The sequence below is a fragment of the Neopsephotus bourkii genome, unplaced genomic scaffold (assembly GCF_033783945.1).
Source record: "Neopsephotus bourkii isolate Nb327-2 ecotype Australia unplaced genomic scaffold, CSIRO-AGI_Nbou_v1 NB_690, whole genome shotgun sequence".
Classification (NCBI taxonomy): domain Eukaryota; kingdom Metazoa; phylum Chordata; class Aves; order Psittaciformes; family Psittacidae; genus Neopsephotus; species Neopsephotus bourkii.
In genome coordinates this window covers 2,119,439-2,141,766 of record NW_026901189.1, presented here as the reverse complement: position 1 = coordinate 2,141,766, position 22,328 = coordinate 2,119,439, and the positions used below count along the sequence as shown (strand labels likewise).

Genomic DNA, 22,328 nt, shown 5'->3' with positions numbered 1-22,328 from the left:
AGCGAGCTGCAGAGGCAACCAAGCTGGCTTGCACAAAATTACTGAAATCAATTCCTATTTGAATAAATTCTGGTGGGTTTTTTTTTTCCCAGTAAAACCTCCAGGATGGGAATTCTCATGCACAGAGCTATTCTGCAGACATTTTTGCTGCAAAAATCTTAAGTGTAAGAAAAAACTTGAGCTGCTTTTCTATACCTGTATGTTCCTATAATAGACGGTCATGGTACTATGGCTCTTGGTAAATTAGATTAAAAAAAACAAAACATGTTTTTTAAATAATGAGATTTGGCAGAATATGTGGGTAACTTGCTTCTTTTCTGTGTAAGCTTTGCTTTCCCTTCTGGGTGATAATCTCGGTCCAGGGTGGCTCTGAAATTGTCCCTCTGCTTCCTCTCATGTGGAGACTGACACCCCAGGCCATGCTGAAGCAAGCACTCCTGTACTCTTCTGGCAGAGATGAAGTGATGCTCTGAACATTTTACATGCAGCAGATTCGAATCCTGCAAAAGTAAAGTTATTGGGGTTGGGGAAAGACAAACTCATGGAAGAATTCAGCTAATGAACTTCATTTTGTGCTGATACCCTGAAATATTTGGTTTTCAGTGGGCTGGACTGAGATGGCTTGAATGCTGCACTGAACTCTGAAAAATCTGATGCTCTGCAGGAGTGAGGCTGGGGGCAAACTGAACTTTATGCTTCATTGGTTTTGGTGGCTGAGAAGAGATGCAAAAGGGACTAAGGAAGGGAAGAGAGAATGAGAGAGCTGTACCCCACCTGCATGGTAAATACAAATGCTGCTTGCACCTTGAGCCAAATACCCAAAGGTCAATATGAACAGCATGCTACTGTGTTAAGTCCAAGACTTCCATTCCTAAGGCCACTGCTTACTGGGAGAAAACCCACCTGCTTGGCAGGCAGGATAATGCCTTAGAGCTGCTGCAAGCTTGAACTGTGTCTCATGGGGATATGTGAGGGCTGCTTATATTGTAATATGCATGTTTTGGAACAAGAATATAGCTCCTGCTATTAGGCAGTCAACAAAAACTTTAAATGCCTTTTCTTCTTAGGGGTAGTTTTGTAAAATCTTAACAACCAGTGGTTTCCCGTTTAATTTGAATATAGTGTAATTTACTAGCTTGCCTTTCAAGATAGTCCTGGATTTACCACCTGAGGAACAACTTCCTTAATGTCATGCCAGAAGAGCTTAAAGGGTAAGATATATATTCAAATAATGCGGAAAATGTGTCCAAGAGAATGAGTGTGTGATAGCTCTCAGGTTACGGTTTGCAGTAGTTGGAGAGTGACACTGGCCATTAACACTTTGCAAAATTTAGTCTTGTGAAAATAGTTACGGACTAGAAAAAAGAGTTAAAAAAAGGCTAATGATTTTTTTTTTTCCTCACTGGTTCTTTTTTTCACCCCTTCCTGCTGATTCTTAGAATGTGGGTACTTTATTTTAAAGAAGAGCTTATCTGTATAATTATGCAATTTTTATTATATGATGAGTATAAGGTTGTTACTAGTTAGTACAAGTAATTCGTCCACACCAGTTGTAGCTGTTCTGTGATGACACTGAAGAAGAGAGTGGTTTTTAAAAGCTGTTTGAAGAAATAGTGAACCTGCTGAGCGTATAAGGCAGGAGGACTGGCAGTGTGAAAAGCTCCTCCTGTTTAGAACATAAGGCTTCAAGCAGTACACAGTGAAATTGAAGTAATTAAACCATAATAAAGGCCTGAGACTCTCCTGACCTCCCACAGTTGGAATATTTTCTATTCTGTGTTTTAGTCCCAGGTCTTGGTTTTCTTTAAGTAATCTTTGTATCAGGTTTCAGGATATGTTCCTGTGCATAGTTTTTCCTATCTATAGTTTTTCTGACAGCCAGAAGTGGTTTCCAGTCCATTGTTTTAAAAACTTTTCTATGGTATCTATGAATTAAGTGAACCTGCCTTAGGTCCAATAAATTTATCCATTAATGGCATCAGAAGTAGTTTTTGTAGTGTGGTGAATTTGCATTATTCCCATTGTAGTCTCTGGATTATAGTCTATCACCAGGCCTTTCTGTGCAAAAAGAGTTGCCAAAAAATCAGAATAGGAATGAATTCTATGACTCAAGGTATAGTCACATTGTTCAGAGGCACACTGATGAAGCCAGCCTGCTGATGGCATGCCAGTCCTCAAGGATGGTGCTGCAGTGCAGGGCAAGGGTTGGCAGGGCAGGGGCTCACCTTTTGCATGAGACTTTGCCTTTTCCATTTTGAAAGCTGTGTTTAAGGATGGCTTTTTTCACAAAGTTAAAGAAATCCCAAACAAAACAAAACCAGCATTCAAGCATGTGTCTGCTGTCTGCATGAGGAGCTGGAGCATGTTAAGAGCATGTGGACCCCCAACAGAATTTGGTTGGTGGCCCCTGGACTTTTTGCTTCCTTGTCCACCAGTCTTGCTGTACCTGGAAAGCTCCAGGATTGCTGCTTCCTATGTTATTTCTCTCCCAGCGTCTGGGGAAAAAAAAAAAAGGGGGGGGGGGGGGGCAGAAAACTCTCCTCCATTGTTCAAACAAAAAATGGCTGTGCCAGGAAGGAGAACTCCCCTGTTCTTGAGAATGAGGTTATCCCATCTTTTCTTCCACTGCTGGTCAGCTGTGCCAGGCCTGCCCACAGCTCCTGGTTGTTTGCACATAGCTGCTTTGATGGGACATCTCAGCACCTATGGCAGCTGTGTTCTCTCAGCAAAGAGTACATATCTCTTGGCACAGACCTGGCTGTTGATCCCCAAAGCAATTAGGATTAGCATGGGAGGTTCTGGGAGTGTGTAGCGTATGCAGGAGGCTGTGGTGTCTCATGGGCAAGGCACTGCCTGTGGAATAGAAGTATAAAATGAACAGTTAAATTTGTCATAAAAACTGTCAAGATCTACAGATGAAAAACATCACATAGGCTAAGTTAGAATAATAGTGAAGCACTGTGGTTGGTTTGGAGACTGCTCACAGGCTGCTCATGTTGGTTTGTGTTAGCTTCAGACCATGGAAGTGATGCTTTGCCCCAGTGGCAGGGGAATTTAATTTTGGCAGGTGGGTTTTGAGTCCCGAATGCGGGTGTGCTCCAGCAGCAGATGCAAAAAGGCACCTCTCCCGCTTTGTCTGTGTCCTTGACTGTATCAGCAGAGACTGGGGGCTGTGCAGAGGGGGCATGTGTGCTCAGATTAAATCAGTGCTGCCCAATTTGGTCATTTAGCTAGCTAAGGATATAAGTGATCTTAAGTGAGAAAGGTGATCACCATCTGTTGAGAGAGGAAAAGGCTTCCGTAATGTCCCACAGCATGCTGTCTGTGGTCCTAAGCATGCTAAAGCAGGGCATGTTGTGCATGGTAGAAATGCTTTAGTGGGGGCTGTGCTGCTGGCATCTACTTGACCGTGGGAGACTTAGGCATGGAAAGAATTGAGACACCTTGTGGGAAGGAGCAGAAATTTTTATTTTTTGCTATTACTCCAGTTACTTTTGATAGGAAGGTTTTGCTACAGAGTGACTCCAGGACTTGTGTCTGGGAGCGAAAGGATGGCAAGGAGAAATTTAAAGTGGATTTGAATCCTTTTAATCTGATTTTTATTTTAATTTCCTTTTTTTTTTTTCTGTGTAAGACAAGTTAGCGTGCTCTGATGTTCTTATTTGCAGCGTTAACACGAACAGTGATCATTGCCAATACCTGTAATTATTATTTTGTGATCCATTGGGAGCCATTCTCTTCCCATTGCTTCAGCACCTGGGAATTCAGGCTCCAATGATATTTTCCAGCAGATGTGACTACCAGGGCTTGTTTATTTTTAGCTGGGGATTGTGCATCTTGATCTCGGTGGGAAGCTTCCTGTCCTCATTGTCTTTTACAGCCGGTTGTAAAGGCAAGTGGCTTATAATGACCTACCCTTACTTCCCCTCCCTGGTTCCAAAAGACACAGGAATGTCATCATCATGTTATAATTTACTCAGGGACTTTCTGATGAGGACCTCACATGTCTAACCTTTCCAAAAGCTGTGTTTATTCAAGAGGGTAATAGTGTTGGTAGCTTGAGAGTTGAGGCTGGGAAGTTACGGGATTGTGGCAGTAAGCTCACTGATTTTTGTCCATGGACATGCATATTTTGATCACCTAACATATAACAATTTCAGAGGAAACCCTTTTTCTTTTTTTTCTTTCTTTTTTTTTTTTGTGTATCACATATTAAAGTATTTGAAGTTCTAACTTAATTTTAAATCATGGAGAAGGGGGAAAACATTCTGAAATTGTTTATATTTCTCCATCATAAATGTCAGAAACTACTTATTCTAAAAAGGTCTTTTAAAACCTTCTAAGCCTTGTTTGTGTGTGTACTCCTTCATACAGATGCCTGTGTATATTGTGTTTGTTTAGATTGGTGTGACATGACTGTTAAAGCCTTGTGCATCAGGTTGTAATGGAACATTTTACTCTTTTGATTATAAATACCTTAAAAATATATATCATGCATAATACAGATGCAAACTGAGATAGGTCTGCTTTGTTGCTGAAAGTGATCCAGTTTTAATTTTTTTAAAGAAAAAAGCATTTTGCAAGAAAGACCTCTAATTTCAAGATCAGTACTTTTGCCTCTGTGAATGTTACTGGTGTGATGCTATTTTGTCTGTTTCCTGTTTTATGAAAAACAGTTTCAGAAGCAGATTTCCATCTATTATATTCTTTAGAAAACAGATGTGATGATCCAGCTGGTGGTTGGATTTAATATATAGGGGGTTTGGAATAAAGCCCAAACTTGCAAATCATTTCATCTTGCTCACATAACTTGTTTTGGCATTATAGGGAAAATAATGTTTCCTAAATACTCCATGTGGTAGATAGTGGAAGCTCTATGCATGCTACCTTTCCCCCTGGAACTTCTTTCCCACTAAGGATATACAGATTATATTTCTGGCAATTATTTTGATTTTTGGAATAGGGACATGATACGAGGATTCCCTTTTAGTATTCTTTTGTTAATATGAAAAAAAAAAAAAACAGGTGGGTGCCTTTCTTTGCAAGGTAAGCAGTTAACATGAGAGTGATACTGCTGTTGATGCTTGCCATGTGTATTACTGGGTAACATTGTGGGAAGAAATGGCCCATCTAATTCTTCAGATTGTTGTGGAATGCTTAAAGCTTGTTTAGTATTTGCTTTGGAGGCAACAGATACCATGATAGCAGCACTTTTTCTAATTGTTTTGGTACTTATTTTGCCATTGCATTATTTTGGATGCTGATGATCTTAGTTGCGTTTTGGGGAAAAGGCTCAGAAACCTTCAATTCTCTTAGATATTCTTAAAAGAAAACAAAATGTATTGTTTAAAAAAAACTGTCCCAGGACTCCCTTCAGTGAGTTGTTATGATTCCCAGTGTACATTTGATCCCTCAGAATAGCCTGCAAAGCTTTGACACTTTCCTAATTGCTATTTCACAAACATTGCTATATCAGAGCTCCCCAAAACCCCTGCAATGTTTTTTGTTAGAGCAGAAGATTATACAGAAACTTCTCTTGTCCCAGAATAATTCTTAATTAGGCCATCCTTTCCATGACTAAGAGACGTCATTCTGACTAAACTGCATTCTGTTGTCAATGTGGATGTTGCAGAAATTTGGGGTATGTAAATATGTCAATATTTTTATACCATTGCATCCTAAGTGTGTAGTAATACTACCATATTTATCCTTTCTCACTGGATTCTGAACATGCTTGCTTCTTTAGCTCTAGAAGGGAAGCCAGGTTATCATGCAGGGTAAGTCTGCTTATTTTATTCCCTTTTAGGCACAGGGAAGCTCATGGGAGACTTGCCCAAAGCCTCATTTGTGTACACACTCTTGTCAATACAGGGAATGGTGGAAGGGGCCTATTAGTTGCTGCTGTGTATTTTTCACATCTATTGGTGTTAAAGTTGGTTGACTGAAAAGTCAACTAACTTGTATAAGAAAGATTCCTCTGAAGAGTATTGTTATTTTGTTTTAAATAGCATTGCTGGCAAATGAATATATGGTACTTTCTCCCCTCGGGGATCTGTTGTAGTTAACGTGTCAAAAACAACGATAAAAAGTGAGCATAAGAGAAAAATATTGGTGTAAAAGTGATCAAATGGTCTCTGGGTGCCTGGTAGGCTGGTACAGAGACCTCCCTGTTTTGTTCTTAAATCACTTCTGTGCACTCTTGGTACTGATGCTAAAAAAACCCTCCCAACATGTACCTGCAAAGTTTTGCTGAATGTGAAAGGTAAGGCTGAGCTACCTGAAAGAATGGCTTGACATACCTGTGGCTGAGAGGAACTGCTTTTGAGGAAAGAAAGAAGGTGGGGGAGGAGCCTTGGCAGTGATGAGTGTGGGTAGGGGGGTTGGGGAGGTTGGCCCAAGCTAAAAGGACCACATCCATGTTTTTCCAGGTGTCCCTTTTTTTTTTTTTTTAGAAGAGCCAGAAAATCTGGTTATTCAGAAAAATAAGTGACAACAAGAGAGAAACCAGACTTGTACTGGGCTTTCATTAACTGTTTTACTGCACTTCTTGCAAGTGGTACCTCACTTCAGAATGCTTTCTCAATTACAGTGTCTCCCACGTGCTCATTGCCTCTCATTTTATTCCCCGTTACTTTATTGATTTATTTAATCTTTTCTAATGTGCCTAACCCACTGCTGCTGTTGAGATGTTTCTGCTTGAAATAAATCAAATGGTTCCAAAGTGTCTGTGGTTAGTATGACAAAAGGAAAAAAAATCTTCTGAATCCTCAGATTGTGCCAGAAGTGAGTGACTTCTTCATTGATCAAACAGGACTTCCAGAATTGATGCTTGCCTTCTACCTAAATGATTCAGGAGGCCCCCTCCATGCTTGAAACATATATAAATGATTAAAACAATTAAATGTGTACATATTTTACAAGATTTAACTTGACAAGCCTGAATAAACTAGCTTCTGCTGTGCACCTTTGTTCTTGCCCTAGGTCTTTCTGTGTACTTGTGATAGACTTTCAACTCAGTCAAAAAAAATTCTTCATAACCAAAAGGCTTGACATCAGAATTAAAACACAACTTTTTTAAGAATTACTTATAACTTTCCTATTACTTTGGCAATATAACAACTGCAGGTAGAAAAGTTAGGCCACAGAATTTTTCAGAGCCCCTTTTGTTACAGTTCTTTGGTGTACATATTTTCACAGAAGGATGCAAGCAGCTCTCTGAAGAGAAGAAAGTTGAGTGTGTGGTTCACTAAAAAACTGTGTTTTTCAGGTGAAGTTTGCATCTTTACCTTGCATTGTTTCAAAGTGGGTTTCAGTTACAAATAGCAAACACGTCTGGAAATCTGCACTGGTGTATCTTGCGGGCTAGGTGTAGTTGTTGGTGAGAACTTCCATTTTGTTATCTCCCCCAAATTTATTTTTATTTTGAATTTATATGATTCCTGGGTTAACCAGAATGTATTGGTATATGGATGTTTAAGTTCAAAATATTGCCGCCAGTGATTTCAGAAAGGCAAGTACTATGCTGAGAATGTTTATTCAAACTTTCTCAACAAAAGTGAATGAAATTACTTCTGTGGTACCTAGCCTTGCACAAGTCTGTGGGGGGGTGTTTCTGTTTTTCTTCATAGGTGAAGTTCAGTTCCGTGTTGCTGGCCTTTTGACTTCGGGGTTTTCAGCAATGTCCTGGGTTCAGCAAGTAGTTCCAGTAGCTGAATTCATTGTATTGCTCATGAAGCTGTTCCAGGTGCTCTGATCATCAATGTAAATTAATACAGCAATGCATTAATTGACTGGTTCAAAGGAAAAGCCACTGGTGACTCTCAGTGATATAGAAGCTGTTTACGTTTGACTTTACAAGTGCTTCAGGTTTCTGATAACAGATTATTGGTAGACAGTCGAGATGACAATTACCTCCAAAATCTGTCACATTGAATTTATTACTGACTTTAGCTCCCAGCAGTAGTAATGATGAAAAATCCTTTCTGAGTCAAGGTAATGGCTGGATTACACGACAATAAATGAAAGGATTTGAAGCATCGTGTTTCTATCCTAATTTGCCTCTTTCCTGTTCATGTTAAATAGAAGAAATTTTGAATGGTACTTTTACTACCTAACCTTTCTTTTGCAACTGAAGGAGGATCCTTTATTAGGTTAGTGTGGTGAGTTAGCGATACCCTCATTCACTATGTAAAAATCAGTGTGTGCTTCGTGTGAAGCCCCTGCAGCTGAGCCAATTCATTTTGTTGAATGGGCATGGAACGTTATCAGTCGAGCAAAGCAACAGGTTCATACCAACTTTTCTTTATTTCCTTCCCTGACACCATTTCCTATTAAATAGAGTGATCTTAGTGGCCATGAAGCATAATTTCCATGTATTTACAATTTTGTAAGTATCAGAGCTGTTTATCTTTGTGTATGTATATATATACACACAAAAAGAATCCAGTAATATAAAGATATAAGGAAGATGTCTGAGGGTGTTTCTTTTTATTTGTAAGTGATTCTGTAAGCTTCTGTGACAGCTGAGGTTGCTTATCTGTTTGTAACGGTTTCATAGCTTACGAAAAAATAAAGGGGCTCTATTGCCAGAATAAAGGTTCATCTGGTATGAAGGACATTGCTGTTTAGTAGAAAATGACAAATAGCATGGAACATTGAATCCTGTGGGAATTAGTGTGTTTGGAGATACATTACCCCAAGGATTCAAGGATCACCTGCTACAAGCTCAGGAGTGTTGCATCCCAACTGGAAGGAAGTGCAGCAGGAGGGCCAGGAGACCTCCTTGGATGGGTAACAAGCTGCTGAGGAAAATTCAAATGAAAAAAGAGTCTTATAGAAAGTGGAAGCAAGGACAGGCGGCCTTGGAAGAGTACATGGATGTTGGCTGGGAAACTAGGGACCAGGTTAGGAAAGCTAAGGCCCAGTTAGAATTAAACTTGGCTAGGGATATTAAGCATAAGGGACAGGGGTAGAGTGGTTGATGTCATCTACCTGGACCTGTGTAAAGCGTTCAACACTGTCCCACATGACGTCCTTGTCTCTCAATTGGAGAGATATCAGTTTGATGAACGGACCACTTGGTGGATAAAGAACTGGCTGGATGGCCACACACAAAGAGTTGTGGTCAATGGCTCAGTGTCCAGATGAAGATCAGTAACGAGTGGTGTCCCTCAGGGATCTGTGTTGGGACTGGTCTTATTTAACATCTTTGTTGGTGACATGGACAGTGGGATTGAGTGCACCCTCAGCAAGTTTGCCGATGACACCAAGCTGTGTGGTTTGGTTGATACGCTGGAAGGAAGGAATGCCATCCAGAGGGACCTTGACTTGCTTGTGAGGTGGGCTGATGCCAACCTCATGAAGTTTAACCATGCCAAGTGCAAGGTCCTACACCTGGGTTGGGGCAATCTCAGGCACAGCTACAGGCTGGGCAGAGAAGAGATTCAGAGCAGCCCTGCCGAGAAGGGCTTGGGGGTGCTGGTCGATGAGAAAAAGAACATGAGCCAGCTTCAGTGTGCGCTTGCAGCCCAGAAAGCCAACCGTATCCTGGGCTGCATCAAAAGGAGTGTGACCAGCAGGTTGAAGGAGGTGATCCTGCCCCTCTACTCTGCTCTTGTGAGACCTCACCTGGAGTATTGTGTGCAGTTCTGGTTTCCTCAACATAAAAAGGACATGGAACTCTTGGAACAAGTCCAGAGGAGTGCCACAAGGATGATCAGGGGACTGGAGCACTTATTCTGTCTGTTCAGCCTATAACTATTATGGAGGGATCAGAGGGGAAGCCAGCTTTGGTTATGACCCAAATTCTGATGGAGATAGTAAAAAGATTGTCACTGATTTTACTGTGGTTGAGGTTAGATTCCTGGATTTTGAAAATATCCAGGAAAGGAAACCAAGCCCAGAGGTTTGGGAAAGAATTATTTTCAGTTACTTATTTTATTACTGTGTGAAATTATAGCTTAATAGAGAGCAAGTCTTTTAACCCTGAGTAAAGAGAAATAATTTTGACATTTTTTCATAAGGGAAAGCTTTACTGAGTAATCATAATATTAAAATTTTTGTATTTTGAAGACTTAAGATGCAGCCTTAATGTTGAAGGCAATGCTGTGTCTTACAATAGGTATTCATTTAAAAGAAATTGAGCATGCATTAATACGTGAGGTTACAATTACATACTTGCTAGTGTTTTGTTGCTACCCCCAGCACTGCATTTATGTGTCTACAGGGTAATACCTAGGGAGGAATTCAGCTAAAAAGAGTCTAGTGAAAATAAACTAAATGCCCATTTCCCTGTATGTGGTGTGCATCAGAGCTTATGACAGCAGAGGGCTGGCAGGATGCGGTGGTGATGGTTGGGATGTCTGGCCAGGAGAGGAGCAGCAGCAGCAGTTCCCTGTGCTGGCACTGCAGCTTGTACAGTATTCACTGTGCTGCGTGCGGTGCATGACTGCTTCACCAATTTATCAGGTTATTTTAAAGTCTTGGGAGCATTTGAGTAGCCAGACTACGGGCTCATATAGTCCAATTTCCAGCAGTTGTCAAAAAGTAGATGCCTAAGAAAGAATACCAGAGTTACTTAAATTCCCAATTTGCTCCTCTTTATGGGTACGGAACACCAGCCTGTTTATTAGGAATATCATCTACTCTGGTTTTAATCTCCTGTTTATCAGAGCAGTTGCCACAGTGTACACAACCAAATGGTGTATTTACCAAAGGAACAAACAAACAAACGGTAGTGGAGCTTTTTGGTATGACTTAAAAATGGCATAGGACTCCACTAGTATGGTTTTAGCATTTGCCCATAAAAATGAAAACTCACAACTGCTGGTTATTGTTTTGCAACTGTGCCTACTTTTTCATTATAACCATTGTCTTTTGCAGTTTTCTTTTCAAATATTGTTGGTTCAGCGCTATTAATAAAGGCGACTTCAGGATATTTGCAGCTAGTTAGGTGGTGTTCTGGGTACTGATCTAGCACTAAATAAGAGACTTTGTTACTTTTTTGTATGCGGCAGTTACAAGTTTTAACATTAAAGCATTACGATACTGATTGCCTACAGGAAAGGGATATAATACTCACGTAGCAGCCAATGAATGAATGATTAAAATCTTAAAAGCATTTAATAAGATTGAAACACAGAGCAGGGCTGTTCTCTGGTGTGAAGTTACACAAGAGGTTCACTGGGTCAGAGAAAGAGTATGGGAGATTGAGGAGATTTTGTTTTTTAAAAAGTAGTAGTGTTGTTGTCAAGTCAAGAGAGCTCTGAGGGGAAAACCATGGAAGGGTGGTGGTGTGTTAAAACCAGCACAAAACAAAAGGAGTGGTTCCACACCTGTACTATGTTAAAGAAAAAAAAAGTCATTATTACACAAAGATGATTCTATCCTGCTCATTAGTTAAAAACTCTCATACCAGCCTCATGCGCACACTCATACCCTTGTTACCCAGACACTCGGAAGACTTTGGAATCAAATAGAAAGCTGAGTAGCCTGCAAGCTGGTATCTCATGCTTTGACAGGAAGGGTGTGTGGCAGCAGGGCAGGACCATTGCCATCCATCCCTTACTCATGTTCTGGCTGTGAGACTCTAAATATTTCTCTTGCTTAACGAAACTGTACCCGTATAGTCCTAGAAGGATCATATTCTGGCTGCAACCATTAGAGAAATGTAGCAGAATCTGAATTTAATGTATAAACTCAGTTGAAACAGCAATTCCAGGAGTTAGTTAAGCACATGGACAGACTTGTTGCCTGTGACAAGCCCTGCAGAGTGTGACGGCTATGTTGTCCTTGTTCCCTGTTCAGCACAATGAATTTCCTAAGCCTTGCTGCCCATACTGGGGAAAACTCTTGAAAGGATGAAGTAGTCTGCATTTTCACACTTCTTTCTTCTAGACTTAAAAACAGACTTTAGAAGGTGCTGCCTATTCAAATGAGCAGAGATTTAAGTTTAGTAGTTGCATTTTGTAAATAACTGTTGAAGCATAGACGCTCCCAAGTAGCTGATGAAAGAACATAGGCTTTGTAGCAACAGTAGTAAAGGATACAGCTAAGGAAAAGTGTTCTACATTACATGGAAAAAATAAACTAGCACATGTTCAGCATTTTTACAGGGCTTTTCCTCCTTCCCCTTAAAATGAATTTGAAAATGACAACCTGTTTATTAATGACATCTAAACACTTCAGTAGATGAATATATATTGAGAGTATTTCGTGATATTTTGTGCGTTTGAGTTTGGCCAAAGAATTGCATCTCTTCTGAAGATTAGAGGTTCTGTAATGCCCTTAAGCTTGCCAGAGATTCCTGCTAAGCAGTTTCTTGTGAGTGAGGAGGGCGCTGCAGTGGGCAAATGTGCCAGGCCTGCCTAGCTGTAGTCTGAGCCCCTGCATTCTCAAGCCCCCAGGGTAAGGTGCAGACTGAGACACACACTGCATGTTAAATAGGGACTTTGAGGGGACTTTGGAAAAATGAAATTACCTCCATTTAGTCCTTTAGCTTGAAGAAACTTAGTGTTTGCAGAGTAAGTTATATTGGAAGTCCAGCCTCAGGACTAGGGAAACGTTTCTCTGCACTTGAGAACTGCAGTTACTTTCCTGGGATTATTGCTCTTCACCTACATGTTAATGCTCAATGGTAGATAAATCAGGGCTGTGCAGTTTGAAGTAAGAAGGTTCCCAGTGATTTGGAGAAACTCCAGGAACAGACTTGCCAACAAAGTTTTCAAGCTGACGAGCAGGTATTCTTTATTGCGGCACCGGGAGACACGGGGGATAGCTCCTCCAAGCTTGTCTCTCCCAGGCATCAACCAGGCTGTGATTATATTGTTCTTAAACATACATATTCATTAGATTACATACATTACATCATACTTCTTAGACAATGCCTCCTGTATGCATACAAAGATGTAGTAGTGGGCTTTTGGACCCCTGGTGGTTATTTCTTCCTCACTTTGTTTTAGGATCATTGTCATATCAGTAACCACCAGGTGGTTCTGGCAAAGCTTATCTTAGTAATTTTCATTTTCTCTATAGCTGCTAACAGAGCCCAAGGTTCTTGAGGTTACTTATTTACAACCCTATTCTTCAGTCAACCCCATTCTTCAATCCACACTATTCTTTAATCAACCCCACTCTTCAATCCCCCCTTTTTCTTTTCCTATTGCACATTCTTTTGCAACTGAATTATTTTATTTTTATTTAAAGTTTCCTGAAGTATTTCTCTGTTTCTACTTGATGCTTAATTTTGTTTCTCTTCCATTCGTCATAGTTCATCATGGTTTGTTTGCAACATCAAAAGGAGCATTGGACCGTTATGCGTGTGATTGCAACCATTCCTATTACTACAAATACAGTAAAAACCAACTGTCTCAACCAGGAGAGATTGGGTACCCATGATGTTAATTTTTCCCAAATTTCTTCAAATCCCCATGAGGTGTTGTCCTGCACCACCTCATGAAATATTTTAACTTGTTTCCACATTTCCTTTAGATCAGTAGTAATTCTTCTACTTTGATCTATATAGGAACAACAGCTATCATTGATTACAGAACAAACTTGTCCTTGGGATGCTAACAGTGTATCTAATGCCATTCTATTTTGGAGCACTACTTTAGACAGGCTGTTTATTTCTTCTTGTAATGCTAGAATAACATCAGCAGTTCAATTTCCCATTTCCTCAATTGCAGCTGAGATATTTACAATCACTTTTTCTAATTCACTAACACCTAGAGATGGAATAAGCCATCTAACAAAGCTATGGAAAGCAGTGTTTTGTTCTGCTATGGGATTATATCCTCGTTTCATTCTTTTAATAAAACTCCGAACCCAGGTTCCAGAGGGATGAATGTCAATTACTGTAAAGTTTGGAACCACTACTTCTAGTGTGCATATCCCTTTCCAGTTAGGAGGCAAAGCCTTATAGGCATTTTCTCCATATAACCAATACCACCCTTTCCCTTCAGGAACATTCCAATAACCAATTAAAGGTTTTCGAAGGTGAAGTTGCATTGACCAGCTGCAATATGGGTAATTTCCTACTGACATGTTGCCTTGATTAAGAGTTTTGTTAGTGGTGACACATTTAACTTCCGATATATTTGAGGCTTGTATCCTTAAAACCTGTAAATTTGTATGACCCTTGTCAGTATAAACAGGATCTCTCCATAATCTGTTCCAATTTATCTTAAAGGGGACAATTAAAGGAATACCCAGTCTCTCTCCTGATTTAGGTAGCTGAGTACAGATCCAACAATCACTCTTGTTACCAACATTTTGTATCAGTCTCAGATATAGATTTTGATTCCATGCTTCTACACCTATTATTATACAAGTCCAAATTATGATCGATATAGTCTCATGTGCAGGTCCTGAAGACTCGATGCACCATACTTTTTTTTGGTTCTGATCTGTTTCTGGTTCTGGCGCCTTCTTGATTCTTCAGTAATGTATCCAAGCAGGCTGTTTCTTTATCTTCACTGCTGTAAAGGTAGTTAGTAATACCTGGTATGGTCCACTCCACTTCTCTTCTAGGGGATCACCTGCAAAATTCTTAATAAAACCCCAGTCTCCTGGCTTAAAAGGATGAATAGGATAATCTAAACCTCTGGCCCTGGTCCCTAACACTCTGAGATTTATTTCTTCTGTTTTCCCAAGTTTGCCAAGAACTGTTGAAGGTGTCCTACTTCTTGAAGGTTCTCTCCTTTAAATTGAGATTGATATGGCCTTCCATATAGAATCTCAAATGGGCTAATTCCCTCCTTTGACTGAGGTTTTGTTCTGATTCTCAATAAGGCCAATGGTAATGCTTGATACCAATACAACTTAGTCTCTTGACAAATCTTCCCAAGCTGTTGTTTAATTAAGTGGTTCATTTTTCCCACTTACCCACAGGCCTGAGGCCTGTATGGAACATGCAGTTGCCAATCTATTTCCAGTTTCTTGCTGATTTCTTGTAATAATTTTGCACTGAAATGTGTACCACAGTCAGAGGAGATAGTTGCTAGTACCCCAAAACAAGGTATTATTTCACTTAATAGCACCTTAATCGCTTGTTTTGCATTATTTGTCCGGCAAGGAAATGCTTCTGGCCACCCTGCAAAAGTATCTGTCAATGCCAACAAATATCGATAACCTCCTTTTCTAAGTAATTCAGAAAAATCTATTTGCCACTGTTGTCCCGGATAATTCCCTTTTCCAATTGTTCCTACTTGATTCCTGTTTTCAGTCTTAGGGTTATTTTTCAGACATAGTTGACATTGTTTTGTCACTAATTGCACTATGATATATAAATTTCTTCCTATGATCTGTTTGTTTAAATGTTTATACAAGGCATTAGTACCCCAATGAGTTTTGTTATGTTCTCCTTCTGTCAACTTCCATAGCTGATTATAGGGGATCGCTATTCGCCCATCAGGTATTTTTATCCAACCCTTTTCATTTTCCTGTCCTTCCAAATCTTCAGTTAGTTTCATATCTTCTTTAGAGTACCTATGTTTATTTTGCTCAATTGCCAGTTTACCGTCAGGAATTAAGGACATCACCTCAACTCTTTCTGTTTCTGCTGCCCGTTTAGCCTCACGATCAGCCAAATTATTTCCAATCTCTTGATCAGAGTTACCTCTTTGATGTCCTTTACAATGTACAATAGCCACTTCATTTGGTAATTGTACAGCTTCTAACAATTGTAGAATTTCCGTTGCATGTTTAATTTGTCTTCCCTGGGTATTTAAAAGTCCTCATTCTTTCCAAATTGCTCCCGGTGCATGAACTACCCCAAAGGCATATTTGGAATCAGTCCATATGTTTATCCACTTGTCCTTTGCCATCTCCAAGGCTCTAGTCAGGGCTATTATTTCTGCCTTTTGTGCTGAGGTGTTAGAGGGTAATGATTTAGCTTCTGTTACCTTTGAAGTTGCAGTTATGGCATACCCTGCTCTTCATTTACCGTCTTTAACAAAGCTTCTGCCATTGGTGAACCAGGAATCTGCACCCTCCAGAGGCTCCTCCTGTAGATCTGGTCGGCTTGAATATACTGTCTTAGAACACCATAATCATGAGTCAGTGGTTCAGTAGGGGTTTCCTGCAGGAAAGATGCTGGATTCACAGCATTTGTGATCACAATTTCCACATCATCCAGTTCTACTAAGATGGTTTGATACTTCAAGAAACGTTATGGCAATAGCCAATGTGTACCTTTTTGTTAGCCAAAAGTGTTTAGTTATGTCCTGGAGCCCAAGAGTTGAAGCTGTCATGAGTTCTGTCTTTAAACTTTTAAACACTTCTTCAGCTTGATCTGTCCGTTTTAGAAAGGTTGGATTTTCTTTTAGCAGCTCATATAAGGGTCCTACCAGAACACCATAATCATGGATCCAGGGTTGACACCATCCTGTCATTCCCAGAAATGTCCAGATATCTTTAACTGTGTTTGACAGATTGCTTCCTCCTTAGCTGCTCCGAGTTCTGGTTGTCCTCCTGTTATTTTGCATCCTAAATAAGATACTCGAGTTCGAATTAGTTGAGCCTTCAATTCAGATACCCGGTATCCGTTTAGCCCCAGAAAGTTTAACAATCCTACAGTCCGTTGAACACATTCTTTCTCAGTTTTGGTAGCAATTAACAGGTCGTCCACATACTGTAGTAAAGCTCCTGTCTGGGCAGGTGTTTCCCAGAATTCTAATTCTAGTGTCAGTTGATTTCCAGAAATGGTTGGACTGTTTTTTAATCCCTGAGGTAACACCGTCCATGTGAGCTGTGTCCTTCCTGTTTCAGGGTTTTCCTATTCAAAAGCAAAATAAATTTTGACTTTCTTTGGCCATGGGCAGACAGAAAAATGCATCCTTTATGTCCAGAAGGGTAAACCACTCCTGATTAATATTCAATTTAGTCAATAAGGTATACAGATTAGCTACTACTGGATGAATGTCCTCCACCATTTTATTGATTGCTCTGAGATCTTGAACTAATCTGTAACTTTTCCCATTGGATTTCTTTAATGGCGAGATAGGAGTATTATGTTCTAATTCGCATCCAGTTAATAATTCCCATTTTTTAAATTATTTCTTTGTTTCCCTTTGATCCTCCAATTTTAAGGGATATTCTTTTGTTCTAATTGGGCAGGCCCCTCTTTTATTTCTACTTTAACAGGCAAAGCATTTTTTTTTCCTTACCTGGAACTTCAGATGCCCATACTCCCAGATAAACCTGATTAAGGATTTCTTCTATTTCAGGGAGGTCCTCCTGTTTGCTCTTCTGCTCAATTAAAGATAAACTCAAAACTTCAATTAATTGATCATTTTTGACTCCTAATTCCATTTTGCCTTCTTTAAATGTTGCTTCTCGCCCTAATAAAGATTATAAAGATAATGCTTTTCTTTGTTTTTGTTTCCTTTTTTTTTTTTTTGGTGGCCAGTAGCTCCCACATCTGTAACAAATTCTTTTTCTCTGATTTAATGTCGAATAAGTTGCTCCTGTATCCACTTAAAAATTCCACTTTATTCCCTCTAGTTCCTCGTTTTAATTTAATCAGTGGATCTGCTAGGGTAGATTCCCCAGGTCCCTGTCAGTCTAGTTCCTATTCAGTCACTGGAGCCACCCCATGGCAGTCCCCCCAGGGCAGTCTCAGTTCCAACATTCAAACTCCTTACAGTATGCACACTGATCACATCCCACAGGAGAATTCAGTTTCTCACCTCTGCCTCGTCCTCTCACGTTAGTCTCTCCACCAGTTCTTTCCAATGCGCCAAAATGCACCCTAAAGGACCCTTTTTTTAAGATCTCTTCACTCTGCCAATTTCCGATTATTAATTTCGCATTCACACACATACACACACATACAGGATCCCACAGCACACTCCACACAGTTACAACACTTGAGACAGAGACAAAAATTGTATCAAACAACCAATAACTAATAACACAGTTATAACATGCTGTCACCAATACCAAAATCACAAGACCAAAATCATCACTGTAACAAGCCACAAAATAGACACTCCACAGTTACAACACTTGAAACAGAGACAACAGTTAATAACGCAGTTATAACAGTCTGTCACCAATACCAAAATCACAAGACCAAAATCATAACTATAACAAGCCACAACATAAATCAAATACCAGTAAAATCCAAAACCTTTTCTACAGGATGCCCACCGCATCTTGCAGGACCCAAACCACAAGATGCCCCTGCTAGCAGGACCCAAACCACTTGCCCCTAGCTGCAGGACCCAAACCACAAGATGCCCCAAACCACAGATGCTAGCAGCTGGGTACATGCCTTTACCCACGAGATTTCCTATCTCGATTTACAGAAGGTTTACAAACCTTGCATACACTTACCAAATCAGTTTACCAAACCAAGATTCCCCCTGCATCTTACAGACCATATAAAAGAAAAGAATACCTTTTATGAGATGGTCCTTGTCTGCTCCTGCAGTGATCTGAATGAGTCGAGGGGTCCCTCCAGGAAAAACTCCCGAGGGCCCTAGGGAGCCCTGACCTCAGCGGGTCCTGCAGCCGAGCAGAGAGGGTCCCATCTGGGGTGCCAAATGATTTGGAGAAAACTCCAGGAACTCGTCAACAAAGTTTTCAAGCTGACAAGCAGGTATTCTTTTTTGCGGCGCCAGGAGACACGGGGGATAGCTCCTTCAAGTGTGTCTCTCCTAGGCATCAACCAGGCTGTGATTATATTGCTCTTAAACATACATATTCATTAGATTACATACATTACATCATACTTCTTAGACAATGCCTCCTGTATGCATACAAAGATGTAGTAGTGGGCTTTTGGACCCCTGGTGGTTATTTCTTCCTCACTTTGTTTTAGGATCATTGTCATATCAGTAACCACCAGGTGGTTCTGGCAAAGCTTATCTTAGTAATTTTCATTTTCTCTATAGCTGCTAACAGAGCCCAAGGTTCTTGAGGTTACTTATTTACAACCCTATTCTTCAACCAACCCCATTCTTCAATCCACCTTGTTCTTCAACCAACCCCACTCTTCACCAGGAACACTGAAAAGCCTTTGAATACCATGGCCTTCATCTGAAAGTGCTATTGAAATAAATTACATGGCAGTTGTTTGGTTTGTTGTTTTGTTTTTTTTTCCTGAGGACTCTAATCTGTAACATTTTTGCTGCATTTCAGTCTTTCTGCCCTCTGGAACCTGCATCTTGAGTAGAGAGATTGGATTTGGGTGGATTAAGATCTTCTGTTCATTCATTAGTTTTTGTAAATGACTTGATCAAACCTGCTAATTGCCCATATAGGAGCTTGGCAGTCTCACCAGTGGAGGACAGCATGTGTGCGCTGTGGCCCTGGTGCATCCATCAACCAGGGCATGTGAGCAACCACAAGCTTTTCAGTCCATTTCTTCTCCCCAGGTAACTAACATTGATCTTCAACTTTAAGAAAAAAGCTTACCCAGATAAGAATCTTAATCCTGTTGATAAAAATACCCCCCAAACAAAAAAAAAACAAACAAAAAAATAACAAAAAATAAAAGGAAAAGGAAAAGGAAAGGCTGGGCTAACAGGTTTCTCTAACCCAGGAGTCTGTGAGGTATTAGAACTGTGTTTTTCTTTGCTTTGTCTGTCTCCCTGGCCCTCACTCATCATGAGGAGAGCATCATTGCTCTCCCTTTCCCCATCAGTGTTCATGGCGGCAGCCAGTCTGACCTGAAAAGGAGCTGAGGCTCCAGAGGTCTCTTGTCAGACCCGGAAATGTCAGTAATTCACTCTCCCAGCTCGCTCTGTTTATTCAGGGCACCGAGTGCCTGCTTCACCAGATGACACTGTCAGGAGGTAGCCGGAGGCTTAGTGCCTGTGGCTGGGTGTGGTGTTTTGGTACACACTCGGTGCTATGTGTGGATCTGTCAGGAAGACAAAAATGTGCAGACTTTTCTTCAAAGCGCAGCACCAATCAGAGGGAGAGCAGTGTTCCCAGCAGAAGCTGAGGTCTTTGCCTGGGCTGCGGCCACAGCCTGGAGCTGGAGGACAGAGACTGAGACAGCATCTCTCAGGCTCCCCTTGGGAGATGCACTGCCAAGTGTTATCACTGCATGAACCATGCTGAGAGGGGGCTGTGCATATCCAGTGAGCTGAACTGGCTGGTGGTCCCAGCTTGTAGGAAGGCCTTAGCTCTCCTGGTACCTCCATCCTTTCTTCCTGAGTTTGGGCTGATTTTTTGGCAGCTCTGTAATGAAAGGTCAGTGATAGGAGCTCTGGGCAGGCTCATCAGGAGCAATGTCTTGCAAGGTGACTTGTTTCACTGGAAAGTATTAATTTATATTACCTGTGCAAAAACAATTGTATCAGCTTAGTTTTCCACTCTAGAGATGACTGTGATTTATTGCTGGGTGTTGTGCTTAATGAGTCCTTTGGATGAAATGAGACCTTTTAATATTTCCTTAGGTCCTACTGCAAGTATACCTGACTGTACAGTTACTAGAAATAACATGGTCCTATTGCATCTTGGTAGATGGAAAAGCACAAGCACAGCTTGTAATGTTATACTCAATTATAAGCTGGCACTTGCAAACAGAAGTTTCACGTCTTACTTTCACTAACTTAATTGAGAATATTCTCAGTAATCTGGAATTCATGCTCAGTAACTCTGATTTAGGATAAAGTTAATTAGTTTGATTTACCAATATGAATTGGCAAAGAATCTGATCAGAATCAGGAGATCACAAAGGTATTTCTTCATCTGGTTGCTCAGCTTCAGGGAAGAGAAGAGATTTTGTTGCTTTTCATATGTCTTGCTCACAAACTATTCTGCATGTTTGCTCATTATGAAAGTGGTTATTTTTCTACTGCTTGTTTAGTATTTTTTGCTTAAGTTGTTGGGTAATGCCTATGTGCAGAGATTATAATAAAAAAAGATCAGGTGGGGTTCAATTTTAAGGTCTTTTTTTCGACTTGCATGACTTTGCTAGTAGAAACTAATTGATTTTCTACCTTCCATTATTTCATCTTTAAAATGGAAGTTCGGATGGTTTTAGAAATATTTTTGCTTCTTGAAAATGTTGGTACTTACACTTAGAGAACTGAAGTTGCTTGTTTTCAATTAGTGTGAAACACTATGTGGCATATTTGCTTTGTTTTTATATTTTTGCTGTAGGAGAAAGAGGCATAACACAGGTATTAAAGGGCTGCAAAAAATCTCAGAAATGCAGATTCTGGTTAGCTTTTAATAGCTAGCATACAGGAGAGAACTATACATTAATTACTTGTGAAATATTATAATTAGGCAGAAAGTTTAATTTTTCAGTATTTACCAAGTGTTAATAACTTTGGACTTTATTTGGGTACTTGAGCCCATTTCTCAGAGGTAGAGCTCAATAAGGTTCCTGACCAAAATAATCTTGAGGCAACAAATGCCTACAGACAAAAGGGTGAAAAAGCAAAGCAACTAAGACACCGCGTACTGGCCTCAGCATGTTAATGGACCAAATTTTGTAAGGACTCCAGAGTTTAATGTAGATGTGTGTGTTTCATGGCTATGAAGAGTCTGAAGAACTGCAGATAAGACATTCAAAATGGCAGAAAACACTCCAGAGTCCCAGTGTTGGAGGCAATGTAACATGATTTAGATTTTACTCTGGTTTTAAGTACACCAAGCATCTAATGAGTCAGTGATAGAGAATGTCAGTGTGGGCTGAGGTGAGGCAGGAGCTGGTATTTTGATAGTGAGTGAGTCTATTTTAGAAATGTTTTGCAGAAAGAAGCTGTAAAGTTTAGGTTTCATGTAACTGTGAAGAACTCAGGAAATGGTCCAAATAAGAGGTGATTTGGTTATAATTTTGATTGACAGGGCAATTTTCTGATTCACGATGGGTGGGAAGAGTGATGGACAGAAATCAACTGCTGCATCATGCCATTCCTCAGCTGACAGGCACTCTCTGCAAGGATTTTTTTGATCTATTGCTCAAGAACTTTGAAGAAGAGAGTGAAAAAACAGAGAAAATTTGAGTATTCAGTATGAAGGTGCTACCTGTATGTATGTTTGTGGCTAAGCATGCTGAAAGACAGCTTGTGAGGGGACAAGAGAAGCAAAAGCAGTGAATTGCAAGACCCCTACAGGAGATCAGAATAGAGGAAAGTGGTGGAAGGTATGCCTGCAGCCAAGTTTCAGGAAGGCAGACAATGCATAACTATATTGATATCAGGTGGCATCATTGGAAGATGGGGGGGAATAGTTTGAATATTGGTGAGGAACATGATATCAGACAATGTGTGGGAAAGAAAATCTGTTGGAAAAATACCAATTAGAGACTGGAATGAAGACTGGAAGAATGGAATGCTGCACAGAGATGGGAAGAAGCTTGGGAC

General features: G+C 40.3%; 1 protein-coding gene across 9 annotated transcripts in view; it reads left to right on the top strand.

The window, feature by feature from the left end:
- AFG2A (AFG2 AAA ATPase homolog A) overlaps positions 1-22,328 on the top strand; it is a 229,774-nt gene that overhangs the window by 112,428 nt on the left and 95,018 nt on the right. For 2 of the 9 annotated variants that reach the window (XM_061353682.1, XM_061353675.1), the window contains one exon: positions 21,811-22,263. The exons of 6 other annotated variants lie outside the window; for them this stretch is intronic. In XM_061353682.1, coding sequence (XP_061209666.1) covers positions 21,811-21,968 — 158 coding nt within the window. In that variant the 3' untranslated portion in view covers positions 21,969-22,263. Of the gene's footprint in view, positions 1-21,810; positions 22,264-22,328 lie in introns of those variants that run through there. One more of the 9 variants, XM_061353681.1, reaches the window with a different exon arrangement.